General features: G+C 48.1%; 1 protein-coding gene and 1 non-coding gene across 6 annotated transcripts in view; one reads left to right on the forward strand and one right to left on the reverse strand.

The window, feature by feature from the left end:
- Positions 1–960: 960 nt before the first annotated feature.
- TRNAQ-CUG (transfer RNA glutamine (anticodon CUG)) lies at positions 961–1,032 on the forward strand. Its single transcript has one exon. It is a non-coding gene; the product is annotated as a tRNA-Gln (tRNA).
- Positions 1,033–12,064: 11,032 nt separating this feature from the next.
- The window catches only part of LOC143764173 (gastrokine-2-like), a 137,153-nt gene continuing 128,788 nt past the window's right edge, over positions 12,065–20,429 (reverse strand). For 2 of the 5 annotated variants that reach the window (XM_077249477.1, XM_077249473.1), the window contains 2 exons: positions 14,330–14,452; positions 12,082–13,150 (listed from right to left, as the gene is read on the reverse strand). In XM_077249477.1, coding sequence (XP_077105592.1) covers positions 13,067–13,150; positions 14,330–14,452 — 207 coding nt within the window. In that variant the 3' untranslated portion in view covers positions 12,082–13,066. Of the gene's footprint in view, positions 13,151–14,329; positions 14,453–20,429 lie in introns of all 5 variants that reach the window. The other 3 variants (XM_077249472.1, XM_077249474.1, XM_077249476.1) reach the window with 3 other exon arrangements.

A 20,429-nucleotide genomic window follows, 5' to 3' on the forward strand; every position in this document is an offset into this window, starting at 1 on the left:
GAGGCCTGTAGCAACATGGCCTCCCACAGTGACGTGCTGTACCTTGTCACACACCCTCCCAGCCACACCACCCACCAAAAGAACTGCTACATTAGGCCCTCGGGCCTTGGATTGGGAGTTCTTCAGCCTGTCTGGACAGTAGGGACTGATATGACCAGTCCAGTTGCAGATGAAACACTGGCGAGGATCGGTGGTAGGTCTGGTGCTGTTGGCAATGGGGACGGGACCTCTGGTGTGTTGGCTGGCAGGGGCACTGGCATTGGTTGCAGGCTTACCCCCTCTCCAGCTGGTGGTGACTGGCTTCCGCACTTCCGATCTACGGTTGGCCTCATAGGCATCGGCAATCTGCGCTGCTTTCGTCACGTCTTTGGGTTCTCTGTCCATCACGAACTGTCGCATCTCAGCTGGGCAAAGATGTAAGAACTGGTCTTTGATCATCAGGTCTCGCAGCTGTGCAAAGGTGGTCACTGACAGTCCTTGGGTCCACTGGTCAAAGTGGATCCCCAGTCCATGCGCCACAACACTGTAACTGTCGTGTGGGCCACGTTGGAGGTTCCGGAACTTTCTATGGTAAACCTCGGGTGTAAGCTGGTACTTGGCTATCAGAGCCTGCTTGATGGCCTCATAGTCGCCATCTTGTTCTTGAGGGAGGGCAGCGAACGCCTCCAGAGCTTTGCCTCTCAGCCTTGGTGTCAGGTATCGGGCCCATTCATCTGTAGGCAGCCGGTACTGTCTGCAGGCTTTCTCAAATGTCTGCAGAAAAGTGTCCAAGTCCCCGTCCTTTTCCATAACAGGAAAGTGATCGGGCCGGGGCTTCGGTATCTGAGCGCTGCTGGGCTCACGGCTGGACTGGGACGACCCCTGCATTTGCAGTCGGGCTAACTGCAGCTGGTACTCCCGCTTCTGGTATTGCTGGATCAGCTGCCGACGTCCATGCGTGTGGTTCCATGGTGCGCGTGTGGTTCCATGGTGTAATGGTTAGCACTCTGGACTCTGAATCCAGCGATCTGAGTTCAAATCTCAGTGGAACCTGGGCAGCTCTTTGTACATGTGTTTCAGTTTTAGGCTGAACTGGATGGACAAATGTCTTTTTTCGGCCTTACTAACTATGTTACTATGAACAATATTGTATCATACAATTATTAGGTTCTGTAGAAGGATGTAGATCTGGGGATTTATTATGATGGAATATAGGAATATAGGCTGAACTGGATGGACAAATGTCTTTTTTCGGCCTTACTAACTATGTTACTATGAACAATATTGTATCATACAATTATTAGGTTCTGTAGAAGGATGTAGATCTGGGGATTTATTATGATGGAATATAGGAATATAGGCTGAACTGGATGGACAAATGTCTTTTTTCGGCCTTACTAACTATGTTACTATGTCCATCACGGGCATCGGCGGGGAATAGTTCAAAGACCGCCAGCAGACTGGGGTCCAAACTGCCCTGGTTGCTGGTAGGGCCCATATTCAGTGGTTGGACCTCTGCTGCAGCACCATGTTCGCTTGTGCTGGCTTCTGTGGCCACTGGGCTCTGAGAGTGGTCTAGAGCGGCTTCCCATTGCACCAGAACTGCGACCAGTTGGGCTTTGATTTTGCCTGCAAAGTCAATGTGCTGTGACTTGCATAAGGCAATAAGGGTGTCTCTGGTCTGCTGCTCATAAAAGGTTTCTCCCAGCACAACCATGGTTGCCAAATAAAAGATAGGACAGAAAAACGAAGAGAAAGGGAAGGGATAATTACCAGTACACACAATTGTCTCAGGACTAATAAACACTGAGTTCGTTCTCCAAACTTATTTGCGCAGAGTCCTCGCAAGAACTTTGCAAGTTTTTAGTGAGAGGAATGATTGCTCAAACCAAATTACTAATGCTCTAATATCCCACTGCTTGCCACCAATTTGTCACGAATCCACACCGCTGCCACCAATATGTCACGATTCATACCGTGACCGTCACCCCTACGTCATGGATCGGGGTGACTTTAGGCCAACAGACGGCTATCACATGTGCAGGGGGGCTTATCTTAGTTATCCCTCCACTGCTACCATGTGATAAAAAAAACACACACAAGGTTATTGACCTCTTGTTTTACAGCAGGGGCTTATTTTAGTTATCCCACTGCTCTTCAATATACCACGAACTGCAGGGATTTATGTATATCCCGCTTACAGTTCCACTTGAAACTTGCAGCTCTCTGGCGCCCCCCTCACCCTCAGGTCCGACTAGGTACTGCACCTAGGGTAATTAGTCGTCAGAAAGGCTGCCTGCTATGTACTGGCTATTGGGCACGCTGCAGCGAGGCGATATAAATACTGCCACCAGCTTCGATTAAACGGGTCCGAAGCTAACCCAAAACAGTAGCGTAATTCCCTTCAGAAGGCTTAAGGTACGTTTTAGAACAGGAAGGACGAACTAGTAATTTATCTATTTTACTCCGAAAGTTTAAGGCAGTGTTTACAAAAAAGGCATATAAAGATGTTACAATATGAGACAATTGAAAATGTACAAGGTAATTATAAAATAAAGGGATTAAATGAGAAAAGGTAAAACTCACATGTTCTCAGTTCATTTCAGGCAACCAGGCTAGTGGGTGGAGTTCCCATATGTCCCAATGCATCAGGACTGGCAGTCAGGGCTCCTCAGGTAAAAACTCTCTAAGACTCCAGGCTGGGTTAAGAGTAAAGACTTTTAACATCCAGCCTCGTGACATCACTAAAGGGGTTGAGTTAGGATCGCCCTCCTCCTTCCTCAGCTGTACAGTTTTCTCCAACCATTCTTATGACTGTCATATGTTCGCTGGAGAATCTGGCAGAGTTATAACACACCCCTCATTCAACTTGTATTAAGATTTGCTCTCTATAGATACTAAATTCAGGCTAGTAGAGACACTCCGTTCCAGAGAAATCCGTATTTTGTCCCTGTTTAAACTAGAAGCCCGCGTTTATCGTGGCCGATAGCTCCACCGATGGAGATTCGCAAAATGGATTCATTATTTTCCTAGCCAAAATGGTTGGTCCAATATCTTACAATATTGGAACAAAGGACTTCATGGATTTTGGGAAACTTCTTCACCAGTTCTAGCTACTTCTAGATGGGAGGAGAGATGAGGAAGTTGCCCAAAGCCTGGAATTTACGACTAGAGCAATAAAACCTTTTCTACACATCCACATCTTAGCAAACACAAACACACAGAGAAGGGGGGGTTTTAGCCCACAGCAAAGCTACGAAATCATATTACATTTCATACAATATCGTGACAGTGACTATAGTGAATATAGAGCTCTGATGACTTCTGGTGGATAGACTCTGCTACTGCAGCTTATTACAGTGAATATGGAGCTCTGCTGACTTCTGGTGGATAGACTCTGCTACTGCAGCTGATTACAGTGAATATGGAGCTCTGATGACCTCTGCTGGATAGACTCTGCTACTGCAGCTGATTATAGTGAATATAGAGCTCTGCTGAGTGCTGACCTCTGGTGCATAGACTCTGCTACTGCAGCTGATTACAGTGAATATGGAGCTCTGCTGACATCTGGTGGAAAGACTCTGCTACTGCAGCTGATTACAGAGAATATGGAGCTCTACTGACCTCTGGTGGATAGACCCTGCTACTGCAGCTGATTACAGTTAATATGGAGCTCTGCTGACCTCTGGTGGATAGACTCTGCTACTGCAGCTGATTATAGTGACTATGGAGCTCTGATGACCTCTGGTAGATAGACTCTGCTACTGCAGCTGATTACAGAAAATATGGAGCTCTACTGACATCTGGTGGAAAGGTTCTCCTACTGCAGCTGACTATAGTGACTATAGAGTTCTGATTACCTCTGGTGGATAGACTCTGCTACTGTAGCTGATTGCACTGAATATAGAGCTCTTCTGACCTCTGGTGGATAGACCCTGCTACTGCAGCTGATTACAGTGAATATGGAGCGCTGTTGTCCTCTGGTGGATAAACTCTGCTACTGCAGCTGACCTTAGTTAATATAGAGCTCTGATGACCTCTGGTGGATAGACTCTGCTACTGAAGCTGACTCTAGTGAATATAGAGTTCTGATGACCTCTGGTGGATAGACTCTGTTACTGCAGCTGATTACAGTGAATATGGAGCTCTGATGACCTCTGGTGGATAGACTCTGCTACTGCAGCTGATTATAGTGAATATGGAGCTCTGTTGACCTCTGGTGGATAGACTCTGCTACTGCAACTGATTATAGCGAATATATAGTTCTGATGACCTTTGGTAGATAGTCTTTGCTACTGCAGATAATTATAGTGAATATAAAGCTCTACTGATCTCTGGTGGATAGACTGCTACTGCAGCTCATTATAGTGAGTATACAGCTCTGCTGCCCTCTAGTGGAGAGACTCTCCTACTGCAGCTGATTACAGTGAATATGAAGCTCTGCTGACCTCTGGTGGATAGATTCTACTATTGCAGCTGATTATAGTGAATATAGAGCTCTGCTGACCTCTGGTGGATAGACTCTGCTACTGCAGCTGATTATAGTGAATATGGAGCTCTGCTGACCTCTGGTGGATAGATTCTACTACTGCAGCTGAATATAGTGAATATAGAGCTCTGCTGACCTCCGGAGGATAGACCCTGCTACTGCAGCTGATTATACTGAATATGGAGCTCTGATCACCTCTGGTGGATAGACTCTGCTACTGCAGCTGATTATAGTGAATATGGAGCTCTGCTGACCTCTTGTGGATAGACTCTGCTACTGCAGCTGATTATACTGAATATGGAGCTCTGATCACCTCTGGTGGATAGACTCTGCTACTGCAACTGACTATAGTGACTATAGAGCTCCGCTGACCTCTGGTGGATAGACTCTGCTACTGCAGCTGACTATAGTGAATATAGAGTTCTGCTGACCTCCGGAGGATAGACCCTGCTACTGCAGCTGATTACAGTGAATATAGAGCTCTGATGACTTCTGGTGGACAAACTCTGCTACTGCAGCTTATTACAGTGAATATGGAGTTCTGCTGACTTCTGGTGGATAGACTCTGCTACTGCAGCTTATTACAGTGAATTATGGAGCTCTGATGACCTCTGCTGGATAGACCCTGCTACTGCAGCTGACTATAGTGACTATAGAGCTCTGCTGACCTCTGGTGCATAGACTCTGCTACTGCAGCTGATTACAGTGAATATGGAGCTCTGCTGACTTCTTGTGGATAGACTCTGCTACTGCAGCTGATTACAGTGAATATGGAGCTTTGCTGACTTCTGGTGGATAGACTCTGCTACTGCAGCTGATTACAGAGAATATGGAGCTCTACTGACCTCTGGTGGATAGACTCTGCTACTGCAGCTGATTACAGTTAATATGGAGCTCTGCTGACCTCTGGTGGATAGACTCTGCTACTGCAGCTGATTATAGTGAATATGGAGCTCTGCTGACCTCTTGTGGATAGACTCTGCTTATGCAGCTGATTATACTGAATATGAAGCTCTGATGACCTCTCGTGGATAGACTCTACTACTGCAGCTGATTATAGTGAATATGGAGCTCCGCTGACCTCTGGTGGACAAACTCTTCTACTGCAGCTGACTATAGTGAATATAGAATTCTCATGACCTCTGGTTGATAGACTCTGCTACTGCAGCTTATTACAGTGAATTTAGAGCGCTGCTGATCTCTGGTGGATAGACTTTGCTACTGCAGCTGATTATAGTGACTATGAAGCTCTGCTGACCTCTGGTGGATAGACCCTGCTACTGCAGCTGATTATAGTGAATATAGAGCTCTGATGACCTCTGGTGGATAGACTCTGCTACTGCAGCTGATTATAGTGAATATGAAGCTCTGCTGACCTCTGGTGGATAGACTCTGCTACTGCAGCTGACTATAGTGAATATAGAGTTCTCATGACCTCTGGTGGATAGACTCTGCTACTGCAGGTGACTATAGTGAATATAGAGCTCCGATGACCTCTGGTGCATAGACTCTGCTACTGCAGCTGATTACAGTGAATATGGAGCTCCGCTGACCTCTGGTGGATAGACTCTGCTACTGCAGCTGATTACAGTGAATATGGAGCTCCGCTGACCTCTGGTGGATAGACTCTGCTACTGCAGCTGACTATAGTGAATATAGAGCTCCGATGACCTCTGGTGCATAGACTCTGCTACTGCAGCTTATTACAGTAACTATAGAGCTCTGCTGATCTCTGGTGGATAGACTCTGCTACTGAAGCTGACTCTAGTGAATATAGAGTTCTGATGACCTCTGGTGGATAGACTCTGTTACTGCAGCTGATTACAGTGACTATGGAGCTCTGATGACCTCTGGTGGATAGACTCTGCTACTGCAGCTGATTATAGTGAATATGGAGCTCTTATGACCTCTGGTAGATAGACTCTGCTACTGCAGATAATTATAGTGAATATAAAGCTCTACTGATCTCTGGTGCATAGACTCTGCTACTGCAGCTCATTATAGTGAGTATGCAGCTCTGCTGCCCTCTAGTGGAGAAACTCTCCTACTGCAGCTGATTACAGTGAATATGAAGCTCTGCTGACCTCTGGTGGATAGACTCTGTTACTGCAGCTAATTACAGTGAATATGGAGCTCTGCTGACCTCTGGTGGATAGATTCTACTATTGCAGCTGATTATAGTGAATATAGAGCTCTGATGCCCTCCGGTGGATAGTCTCTGCTACTGCAGCTGATAGTGACTATGGAGCTCTACTCACCTCTGGTGGCCGATTCCCTGTACTGAACTCACTTATAATATTGCTCTCGTAGAATAAACAGATAAGGATGGTATTCAATTTTCTTACATATTATAGCATTTAAAGAAACCCAAGCAGTCATAGAATCCATAAACATCATTTCCTTTATTAACCCCTTCATGACCTTGGGATTTTCCATTTTTCCGTGTTTGTTTTTCACTTCCCTCTTTCCCAGAGCCATAACTTTTTTATTTTTCCGTCAATATGGCCATGTGAGGGCTTATTTTTTGCGAAACAAGTTGTACTTTTGAATGACATCATTGGTTTTAGCATGTCGTGTAGTAGAAAATGGGAAAAAAAATCCAAGTGCGGTGAAATTGCAAAAAAAGTGCGGTCCCACAATTGTTTTTTGTTTGGCTTTTTTGCTATTATGATTCTCCAGGTCAGTACGAGTTCATAGACACCTAACATGACTAGGTTATTTTTTATCTAAGTGGTGAAAACAAATTCCAAACTTTGCTAAAAAAAAAAAAAAAAAAAAAAATTGCGCCATTTTCCGATACTCATAGCGTCTCCATTTTTCATGATCTGGGGTCAGTTGAGGGCTTATTTTTTGTGTGCCGAGCTGGCGTTTTTAATGATACCATTTCGGTGCAGATATGTTCTTTTGATCGCCCGTTATTTCATTTTATTGCAATGTCACGGCGACCAAAAAAAACGTACTTCTGGCGTTTCTAATTTTTTTCTCACTACACTGTTTAGTGATCAGGTTAATTCTTTTTTTTTATTGATAGATTGGGCGATTCTGAACGCGGCGATATCAAATATGTGTAGGTTTGATTTTTTTTTATTGATTTATTTTGAATGGGGCGAAAGGGGGGTGATTTAAACTTTTATATTTTTTATTTTTTTCACATTTTTTAACTTTTTTTTTACCTTTGCCATGCTTGCTAGAAGCTGGGTACAACTCGATCGCCTCTGCAACATAGCAGGGATCATCAGATCGCTGCTATGCAGCAGAAATGCAGGTGTGCTATGAGCGCCGACCACAGGGTGGCGCTCACAGCTACCGGCGATCAGTAACCATAGAGGTTTCAAGGACCTCTATGGTTACTCTGCAGAAGCATCGCTGACCCCCGATCATGTGATGGGGGTCTGCGATGCGCTCATTTCCGGCCGCCCGGCCAGAAGCGCCGGTTAAATGCCGCTGTCTGCGTTTGACAGCGGCATTTAACTAGTTAATAGCGGCGGGTGAATCGCGATTTCACCAGCCGCTATTGCGGGCACATGTCAGCTGTTCAAAACAGCTGACCTGTCCCGGCTTTGATGTGGGCTCACCGCCGGAGCCCTGCATCAAAGCGCAGTATCTGACCTCGGACGTACTATCCCATCCAAGGTCAAAAAGGGGTTAAACATATATTATAAAAAAAAATTATACAGACAAACGGACACATGGGGCTAAGAGATGGTAACATGATGTAGCCAGCATCAAAAATTGCCCAAAGTTAGGTGTCTCCCTGGATACAAGGTATACAAATATATAGAAAACATGGTATGCACACAATGAACAAATATGTATTACCATGTGTTTAAGGTGCAATAGTCAAGCAATTCAATGTCATGATCTGAGTGAATTACATCATAATATACAAACAGTACCTTGTTGATGATGGAACAATCTTAAATGAGTCACCTGCCCACCCCGACGCGCGTTTTGGTAGTAGTACCTTCCTCAAGGGGCGTGTGGCTAGTACTGGGGACATAGCTTAAATGGCTGAGGCCCAGAAGTTACATGCAGCGTCATGCTGCCATGGATCGCTTCGCATCCGCCAGACGGCACACAGTCGAGCAGCCGAAAGCCGGAAACACGTGGGGCCCCACGTGATCTGGAAGTCAGCGCACCACTGAGTCAGACAAGGGCGGACCAAACGGGACCATAGCGCATGCGCGCTGCAATAAAGAATACAAGGGAGCCATATTAGCTTTTGGCTAATTAGTGGGCAAAGACATTTTACAAAATACCTACAAATATTAACTATTGTGGCTCAACTCAGTTCAAATAAATTCATGGATATTCAACTAGTATCACATATGATTACCTATGCAAAAACCAAGTTTATTAACCTGGTATATACTACTAATACAAATAAATATATCCAAATCATGTATATTACAGTGAGGCCACCAAAATAATAAGGATGGTAATATATTCAAAGCATGTATATAAATAAATATACAGCCACAAAAGTAGAATATATATGTATATAAAGCAATTGGTGATATACACACAACCATTTTAACAATATATATCGGACATACCACAGGATGTACAGTATATAGAATCATAGTAAAACCATATAGAAATATAGTATTATCACACAATGTTTTTTGGGTCACCTAAATAAATATAATAATCCTAAATACAATAACATGAGGTATATATATTTTTTTGAGAACTATAAATCCCACAAGATATATACAAACCATAAAATAACATACGGTATATATCGTTCTCTAAAGCTCCCCAAGAACATCTGCATATAACAATGTGCGCACCCCACCAAATCTCATAAAGAACTACAACAAACATTAACGATATAAACAGAATTGTCCTCCACTGTAGAAATGCAACAGGATCCAAGATGTTGAACAACTCCCAGGCCTCTAAACACATTCGAAATGACCTAAATGAAAAAATTAAAATTAAAATCCGAACAATAAAAAAAGAATGCGGGAATACATCAATACACAACAACTAGCTGACTAAAGGAATGGTGTGAAGCTAATATTCTCATTCAACCCCAGAGGATGGATGGTATTGAGGGTCCAAATCCAACGTGTTTCCAACTGACCAAGGCGCTTTGATAAATTAGCTCGCCATGGTCCCGTTCGGTCCGCCCTTGTCTGACTCAGTGGTGCACTGACTTCCGGATCACGTGGGGCCCCATGTGTTTTTGGCTTTCGGCTGCCCGTCTGTGTGCGGTCTGTTGGATGTGATGCGATCCATGGCAGTATGACGCTGCATGTAACTTCAGGGCCTCAGCTATTTAAGCTACCATATGTACCCAGAACCAGCCACACGCCCCTTGAGGAAGATACTACTACCGAAACACGCGTCGGGGTGGGTGGGTGAATCCTGTAGATTGTTCCATCATCAACAAGGTACTGTTTGTATATTATGATGCAATTCACTCAGATCATGGTATTGAATTGCTTGACTATTGCACCTTAATCACTTGGTAATACATATTTGTTCATTGTGTGCATACTATGTTTTCTATATATTTGTATACCTTGTATCCAGGGAGACACCTAACCTTGGGCAATTTTTGATGCTGGCTACATCATGTTACCATCTTTTAGCCCCATGTTTCCGTTTGTCTGTATAATTTTTTTTATAATATATGTTTAATAAAGGATGATGGATTCTGTGACTGCTTAGGTTTCTTTATATGCTATAATATGTGGTTTCCAGTTGTCCAAATTATATCCATACTATGGTGGTGGATTAGTATAATACAGCAAAGTTTTGTGATATATAGTTTCCAACACCTACGATGTCATCGGAATATGGTTGTATGTTAAATATTCTTACATAACAGTCCTGAAGCGGGAATAGAGGGATGACACTGAACATCCTGAGTGCAGGAAGGGGGACAGCAGGTTGACCCCGGCCCCAGCAGTTCTGTGTGTGATATGGGCTCCTCTATGTGATTGTATCAAGAAGATTTATTGCTCTGAGAAAAAACGAGGACAGACAGTCCACTGCTAAAAGGTGCAACTTTATTATAATATAAACAAGACACATCTGAGATCAGAACCTGTTATCAGTAATTACATAATAGATGTTGAATGATGAGGAGAAAAAAATGACCATCACCGAAACGTGATAGAGACCAGTGCAGACCCAAATGTAAAAGGACAGGGGTAAACGAGCCGCACGAACAGTCGCTGACTGCTTTATCATTAATCCGCTATGGGACTTGGAGGGCTGCAATCCCCCACTGAGAAGCAGCAGAGAGCGATTCGGTGGTAAGTTGCTAATAAGATATAACCTGCCTGTGTTTGCACAATGCACCCCCTGCGGACAATGACAGCGGTGAAAAAGAACCGCTGGAGGGGCGCACTGATGCAAGACACATGAATGCAATATCGCAATAATATCCCCCTGAGGAAGTAAACTTGTGTGTTTGTGAAACGTACGTCGGGGTTGACCACTGCTCCCGTGCTGCTACTGCAATGGGTAAATGTTAATTTGATATTATTGTGATATTGCATTCATGTATGTGATGGTCATTTTTTTCTCCTCATCATTCAACATCTATTATGTAATTACTCCTGACAGGTTCTGGTCTCGTATGTGTCTTGCTTATATTATAATAAAGTTGTACCTTTCAGTAGTGGACTGTCTCGCCTCCTTTTTCTCATATCTATTTTAAGTCTACAGTATACTACACCTAAAACTCATGGTAGTATTTAGCACACTGTTGCTTTACGTCTAAAATGCAATTTTGGAGATTGTTTGCATGGATTTGTTGCTCTGCCTATTAATCGCACATACAGTCAGCGACTATAAACTGTAACTGGCTTTTCCTGGATGAAGTGATGATGTCGCACAATGTCACCAGTCCGGCGTCGCTGCCTCCATTGTGTCGCTTTTGTCTCTACAGCTTCGGTTTTTCTTTCATTCTAACCTTCTTGTTCTTTACAGAGAACTACTAGTCTCTAATCATTAATTTCGTCAGATCTCAGCTCCCTCCATCACGTCCCTCGCACCTCCTGACTTTCTACTCATGAGTCAGTCAATGAATGAACGCTGCTCCCAATGCTTCCGCCATCAGCCCCGGGGCGTTGTGAGGATTAATCACAGCAGAGATGCAGAATCCTCCACATGTCAGCGCTCAGCACCCTGGACACTGATGATGCCGGCTCCGCCCCCGAGGATCTATTCACTGAGAAATGATGGAGACTGCAACGATGCAGGAGAGCGGAGATTCAAGTCACCGACATTTACCTTCATTACATGAATGGATGGTGAATAACTGCAGAAAATAACGTAAAATGAGGCAATGGCGGCTGCGGTGCCCTTCCCCGACATGACGCCGAGTGTTACTGGTCAGAGGCGTCTGATAATCCAGAATTTCTTAGACTGAATGCAGCCAAAATCTGATCTATGGGGGAATTTACTATCAGATATAGATCAGGCTCTAATATCGGCGCCATAAACATTTGCACAAAAACTTGCAACATTTTGCCCTTTGTTCTTCCTTTTTCAAAAGTAACAAGTGGGCGGGTTTACGGCACTTTATGCCAGACACTGGCGTTAGCAATGGCGCAAACCTCACGGTGCGAGAAGCTGACGGAAAACACATGAAGGGGAGAAGCTAAACTGAGCGCAGAGACGAGCATTTAATATAGCTAATAATAAGCCCTGATTCACTGAATAAAAGGACGCAACATATTGGGGGATCCTTCATTTATTTTCCTCATGTTTTACCACATTTTGGGTTATTTTTACTTTTTAGACACATTCATGGAAGGCATGTGCCATCTGTAAGACTCTTTGAGCCAAGTTCATGTTTGCACTTGCCGGATCCTTTGTGATTCCCATTTTATCTTTATTTAGGATATTTGCAACTTTTTAAAAATGTTGCACAAAAATTCGCCGCTCTAAGTAAAAGAGATTTCAAAATGTCTCCTTAGGATAAATTCTCCCGCTGTCCTTTAATCCACCGTCATGGCGTCTCTCAGGTTCTCCGCCTCCCCCGTTAGCACACTGCACCAAAGCTGCAGCTTATTGATTGATATCTCAGGTGAAGTTGTCCATCGTCTCCTGGGATCCGGCTTCTCCATCGCTTTCCACCAGGTCATTGCTGGAATCATGTGCCTAGTGTCTGTCCTCCCCCATAAGCCCTGGGAATGATGCATTGCTTGTGGCATTTCTGCCTTTCAGATCTCTACGTTCTGAGTAATTGGGGAGCGGCGTCTCTGAACCCTAAGAGAATATGCGCCCTACAGGCAGCGGAGGGGCCGGGGCTCAGGCCTTTCTCTTCACATGTACCTTGTGTGGGCCGGGGGGCTTTGGACTAGAGGATCTGATTGGGTTAAGCAGTAGAAGGATAGAGCACCTCCAAGTATTGGCCCCTCCTGAGAAGATTCGGGCCCCTTCTTGGGGGATGTAAATATGGCTGGTGCTGGCGCTGTTCACATGGTCCTAGGTGAAATGCTGCAAGGAGTTTACAGTCAGTAATGGGAAGTCTCGGGGCGTGGAGGAAGAATCCATCAGGGCTCCGTCCAAATGACGCAACCAGTCCAACGCCTCAGCCGACGCCCGAGATGCCGCCCTAGTAGGGCGAGACGATCAGGACTCGTAGGTGAACGCCACATCTATCCCGAAGATGCTGAACCTGAGCGTGATCTTCCAGCGCAGCCGCGGGGACTTGTTCTGGGAAGAATGAGAAGATTACAGAAATGTATAGCTGCAGGGAAAGTCTGACACCGACGCACACCCCACCCCCGACACCGACGCACACCCCACCCACAACCCCCGACACCGACACACACCCAACCCACAACCCCCGACACCAATGCACACCCCACCCCTGACACCAACACACACCCCACCCCCGTCACCGATGCACACCAAACCCACAACCCCCGACACCGACGCACACCCCACCCACATCCCCCTAGACCGATGCACACCCCACCCCTGACACCAACACACCCCACCCACAACCCCCCCCGACACCGACGCACACCCCACCCACAACCCCCGACACCGACGCACACCCAACCCACAACCCCCGACACTGATGCACACCCCACCCCTGACACCGACACACACCCCACCCACAACCCCCGACACACACCCCACCCACAACCCCCGACACTGACACACACCCCACTCACAACCCGACACCGATGCACACCCCACCCCAACACAGACGCAAATCCCACCCACAACCCCCGACACCGACACACATCCCACCCCTGACTCCGGTGCACACCACACCTCCGACACCCCACCCCCGACACCGAAACACACCACACCCCTGACGCATACCCCACCCACAACCCCAGACACTGACACACACCCCACTCACAACCCCCAACACCAATGCACACCCCACCCCAACACCGACGCACAACCCACCCACAACCCCCGACACCGACACACATCCCACCCCCGACACCGAAGCACACCGCACCTCCGACACCGACGCACACCCCACCCCCGACACCGACGCACACCCCACCCACAACCCCCGACACCGATGTTCACCCCACCCCGACACCAGCTGCATCTTGCCCGTCAGAAGTCATGTGACACAGACATGAACCTAAAGACCGGGAGCCAGATGAGCGCCATCGCTCCCTAATTCTATGTATTTCTGTGGATGTTTAGTGATGGTGACGACTTTTCTCAGCCGCTTTCCCAACTTTTAAAAAACTTATGCAGTGGGAAAAAAAGTTGTAATAAGTTTCGGTTTGGCACCTTTTACTTCATAAATCTCCTGCACCGGAGCATAATAGTGAGAACAGTAATGGGCGCTACATCTATAGAGGACCAGCGCCAATTCTAGTCCTCTCTGTAGTAAAGGCGCAAGATGAGATAAGTCACCTGCGTGGCCCAGTGGATGGGGACATCGCTGCACAGGATGTTGATGGGGACACCTAGCGTGGTCCGGTCAGCTTCTTCTCCTTCCACCAGATCGTAGGATAAGTCACTGTCAGACGTGGCATTCTGTGGGAACAAGAATGGTACAATATGATGGAGGGTGACTGCGGGTGGGGGTAACACTGGCAGGGGTATAACCACAGGTGGGAGTACGGCCATGGACAGAGTATAACCACAGACAGGGGTATGACCATGGATCACCCCCAGGTCCTTCAGTTCAGGGGATGTCACGGTGGCCCGACCCGGTCCGTGGCCCTTTGAGGGATGTCCAATAAAGGAAAGAGTTTTTATGGTTTTGGGAAAGGTCTTTAAAGGTGTAGTTCGTGATGCCACCTGTGGTATTCGGTCAGAGTGACGGACGCTGCTTAGGGGTCTGCTGGGGTGATGTTATGGCAGCTAGATGATATACCTTCCCACAGGTGAAGTGTATCCCCAGGGCTTCCCAGAGGTGTAGATGGTGATGGTGGATGATGTAAGGTGCAGTGAATAACGAGGACACAAGGTTGCAGTCTCTTTATGGAGCGGCCCCCAAACGCAGGGCAGCGGGGTACTCGGTACCCTGTCTCTCTCGGTTCGGACCCGGTCCGTGGCCCTGCTAAGGGACGCCCAATTAAAGATGTAGGTGACGGTGTAGGTTGCAGGAAATAAAGAGGACACAGGGTTGCAGTCTCTTTACCTCTTTACTGAAGGCTTCGGTATCCACAATCCAGAGCACTGCTAACAGGGCTGGCTGAGATCGGCCGGTCCGAAGGCACATCCAGAGTCCCCTTTGCAGGTGGAAATCAGTGGCCTTCCTACCAGCACCTGTGTGTTGTAGTACTTCCCTGCTGAGCACCACGGGATAGTCCCCACAACTGTCGTGTATGTTTCTGTTCTTTCTCTCTCCGTCCCCCAGATGATATGGATAGGACGCACCCGTATGACGGGGTAGGCCTGGAGTTATTTTATAGGGACCCTAGAGTCGCCCCTCTCCCACAATTGCCTCCGTTGTCTTCGTTACGTGTAAAGGTGAGACAGCCAACCTAGAGTTAACTGCCCGGCTGTAGTTCAAAGTAATGCGTAGAGCCTATTACTTCCTCGGCGTTCCGGTCGCCGGCTACGCGCCTCAGAAGGATGTTGCCGATCTCGGGGCACGACTCCTTCTGGTTCTATCTCCTTTGTGCTGTGATCCCGTTTCTCACTTCTCCACAATATGCTTCGCTTCGTGTCCTTTCTTTGGAGTCTGCCGCTATAAGGCACAGGCACGGCTCCGTAACGATCTGTCTGTGCTAGGCCGCTGTCAGGATCCCACCCCTGACAGTTCCTCTCTCGAACTCTCCCCAGCTACTTTCTGCCTAACTTCCTATCCAACCCCCAGTTTTACCCATGTGTGAGGAGTGGCCTAGTAGATAGGACCTTTTGCTCCCCCTGGCGGCCGGAGTGTGAAGTGTAATATCTGTGATACCTGCAAGGTGAACTCTTTTAGTGCAATCAGACGTACCATCACTCCCCCTGGTGGGAGAGCGACGTTACTGCAACGACCAGACTCTGGGGCGCTGCATTTACCTTTACTGAAGACTTCAGCATCCACAGTCCAGGGTACAAACCACAGGGTAGGCAGAGTCCAGCCGGTCTGAAGGCAAATCCAGAGTCCCCTTATCCAGGTGGAAATCAGTAGCCTTCCTCTAGCGCCTGTGTGTTGTAGTACCTCCCTGCTGAGCTTCTCGGTAAGGTCCTCACAACTGTTGTAGATGTTCTAGATGTTATGTCTTCCTCTCTGTCCCCCAGATGGTATGGATAGGAGAAACCCGTATGACTGATGGCCTGAGGCTTTTTACAGGGACCCTAGAGACGCCCCGGCCCCCACAGTTGCCACCGTGTCTCCTGGGTATTTGGTCGGGCAGCCAACGTGGAATTAACTGTCCTGCCAGTCTCTGAAGCAAGGCTTGGAGATGATTGCTCCCTCGGTATGCTGGCTACTGGATTACTGCGCCTCAGAGGGAAGCAGCTTGTTCCTGGCTGATCTCCCTCTGATATTTCTCTCCTGTGCTCTGCTTTCCTGCACACTCTCTGCAATATGCTCACTTTTTATTGTCTTTTCCCAGGAGTTGCAGCACCTCATGCCAGCAGAGCTCCTCTCCTTCTGTCTTCCTGACAGGAACTGAACACTGAACCCCTTTTCCCTCCAGATCAGGATGTTATATAGGGGAGTTCACCTTAGGCTTAGAGCTCCCCCTTCTGGTCTGGAGTGTGAACATGTTGCATGCATTGTGTTCACCTGGTGAGAAGATCTCCTTTATTGCCTTCAGACGTAACATCACTCCCCCCTAGAGGAGAATAATATTACTGCAGCAACCAAGACCCTGGGGCGCTGCAACCACAGGTGGGAGTACGGCCATGGACAGAGTATAACCACGGACAGGGGTATGACCACAGGTGGGAGTACGGCCATGGACAGAGTATAACCACAGACAGGGGTATGACCACAGGTGGGAGTACGGCCATGGACAGAGTATAACCACGGACAGGGGTATGACCACAGGTGGGAGTACGGCCATGGACAGAGTATAAACACGGACAGGGGTATGACCACAGGTGGGAGTACGGCCATGGACAGAGTATAACCACGGACAGGGGTATGACCACAGGTGGGAGTACGACCATGGACAGAGTATAACCACAGACAGGGGTATGACCACAGGTGGGAGTACGGCCATGGACAGAGTATAACCACGGACAGGGGTATGACCACAGGTGGGAGTACGGCCATGGACAGAGTATAAACACGGACAGGGGTATGACCACAGGTGGGAGTACGACCATGGACAGAGTATAACCACAGACAGGGGTATGACCACAGGTGGGAGTACGGCCATGGACAGAGTATAACCACGGACAGGGGTATGACCACAGGTGGGAGTACGGCCATGGACAGAGTATAACCACGGACAGGGGTATGACCACAGGTGGGAGTACGACCATGGACAGAGTATAACCACAGACAGGGGTATGACCACAGGTGGGAGTACGACCATGGGCAGAGTATAACCACAGACAGGGGTATGACCACAGGTGGGAGTACGACCATGGGCAGAGTATAACCACAGACAGGGGTATGACCACAGGTGGGAGTACGGCCATGGGCAGAGTATAACCACAGACAGGGGTATGACCACAGGTGGGAATACGGCCATGGGCAGAGTATAATCACAGACAGGGGTATGACCACAGGTGGGAGTACGACCATGGGCAGAGTATAACCACAGACAGGGGTATGACCATGAGCAGAGTATGACCACAGGTGGGAGTACGACCATGGGCAGAGTACAACCACAGACAGGGGTATGACCACAGGTGGGAATACGGCCATGGACAGAGTATAACCACGGACAGGGGTATGACCACAGGTGGGAGTACGGCCATGGACAGAGTATAATCACATACAGGGGTATGACCACAGGTGGGAATACGGCCATGGACAGAGTATAACCACGGACAGGGGTATGACCACAGGTGGGAGTACAACCATGGGCAGAGCATAACCACAGACAGGGGTATGACCACAGGTGGGAGTACGGCCATGGTCAGAGTATAACCACAGACAGGGGTATGACCACAGGTGAGAGTACGGCCATGGGCAGAGTATAATCACATACAGGGGTATGACCACAGGTGGGAATACGGCCATGGGCAGAGTATAACCACGGACGGGTATGACCACAGGTGGGAGTACGGCCATGGACAGAGTATAACCACGGACAGGGGTATGACCACAGGTGGGAGTACGACCATGGGCAGAGTATAACCACAGACAGGGGTATGACCTCAGGTGGGAATACGGCCATGGGCAGAGTATAATCACAGACAGGAGTATGACCACAGGTGGGAGTACGACCATGGGCAGAGTATAACCACGGACAGGGGTATGACCACAGGTGGGAATACGGCCATGGACAGAGTATAACCACAGACAGGGGTATGACCACAGGTGGGAATACGGCCATGGGCAGAGTATAATCACATACAGGGGTATGACCACAGGTGGGAATACGGCCATGGACAGAGTATAACCACGGACAGGGGTATGACCACAGGTGGGAGTACGGCTATGGGCAGAGTATAACCACAGACAGGGGTATGACCACAAGTGGGAGTACGGCCATGGTCAGAGTATAACCACAGACAGGGGTATGACCACAGGTGAGAGTACAGCCAAGGGCAGAGTATAATCACATACAGGGGTATGACCACAGGTGGGAATACGGCCATGGACAGGGGTATGACCACAGGTGGGAGTAAGGCCATGGACAGAATATAACCACGGACAGGGGTATGACCACAGGTGGGAGTACGGCCATGGGCAGAGTATAACCACGGACAGGGGTATGACCACAGGTAGGAATAAGGCCATGGGCAGAGTGTAATCACAGACAGGGGTATGACCACTAGTGAGAGTAGGACCATGGGCAGAGTATAACCACAGACAGGGGTATGACCACAGGTGGGAGTACGGCCATGGTCAGAGTATAACCACAGACAGGGGTATGACCACAGTTGGGAGTACGACCATGGGCAGAGTATAACCACAGACAGGGGTATGACCACAGGTGAGAGTACGGCCATGGGCAGAGTATAACCACAGACAGGGGTATGACCACAGGTGAGAGTTCGACCATGGGCAGAGTATAATCACATACAGGGGTATGACCACAGATGGGAATACAGCCAAGGGAAGAGTATAACCACAGACAGGTATGACCACAGGTGGGAGTACCGCCATGGACAGAGTATAACCACAGACAGGGGTATGACCACAGATGGGAGTATGGCCATGGGCAGAGTATAATCATGGACAGGGGTATGACCACAGATGGGAGTAAGGCCAAGGGCAGAGTATAACCACAGACAGGGGCATGACCACAGGTGGGAGTACGGCAATGGACAGAGTATAACCACGGAGAGGGATATGACCACAGGTGGGAGTACGGCCATGGGCAGAGTATAACCACGGACAGGGGTATGACCACAGGTGGGAGTACAGACATGGGCACAGTATAACCACAGACAGGGGTATGACCACAGGTTGGAGTATGGCCATGGGCAGAGTATAACCACAGACAGGGGTTTGACCACAGATGGGAGTACGGCCATGGACAGAGTATAACCACGGACGGGTATGACCACAGGTGGGAGTACGGCCAAGGGCAGAGTATAACCACAGACAGGGGTTTGACCACAGATGGGAGTATGGCCATGGGCAGAGTATAAACACAGACAAGGGTATGACCACAGATGGGAGTATGGCCAAGGGCAGAGTATAACCACAGACAGGGGCATGACCACAGGTAGGAGTACGGCAATGGACAGAGTATAACCACGGAAAGGGATATGACCACAGGTGAGAGTACGGCCAAGGGCAGAGTATAATCACATACAGGGGTATGACCACAGGTGGGAATACGGCCATGGACAGGGGTATGACCACAGGTGGGAGTAAGGCCATGGACAGAATATAACCACGGACAGGGGTATGACCACAGGTGGGAGTACGGCCATGGGCAGAGTATAACCACGGACAGGGGTATGACCACAGGTAGGAATAAGGCCATGGGCAGAGTGTAATCACAGACAGGGGTATGACCACTAGTGAGAGTAGGACCATGGGCAGAGTATAACCACAGACAGGGGTATGACCACAGGTGGGAGTACGGCCATGGTCAGAGTATAACCACAGACAGGGGTATGACCACAGTTGGGAGTACGACCATGGGCAGAGTATAACCACAGACAGGGGTATGACCACAGGTGAGAGTACGGCCATGGGCAGAGTATAACCACAGACAGGGGTATGACCACAGGTGAGAGTTCGACCATGGGCAGAGTATAATCACATACAGGGGTATGACCACAGATGGGAATACGGCCAAGGGAAGAGTATAACCACAGACAGGTATGACCACAGGTGGGAGTACCGCCATGGACAGAGTATAACCACAGACAGGGGCATGACCACAGGTGGGAGTACGGCAATGCACAGAGTATAACCAAGGAGAGGGATATGACC

This window comes from Ranitomeya variabilis, chromosome 4, assembly GCF_051348905.1.
Source record: "Ranitomeya variabilis isolate aRanVar5 chromosome 4, aRanVar5.hap1, whole genome shotgun sequence".
Classification (NCBI taxonomy): Eukaryota; Metazoa; Chordata; class Amphibia; order Anura; family Dendrobatidae; genus Ranitomeya; species Ranitomeya variabilis.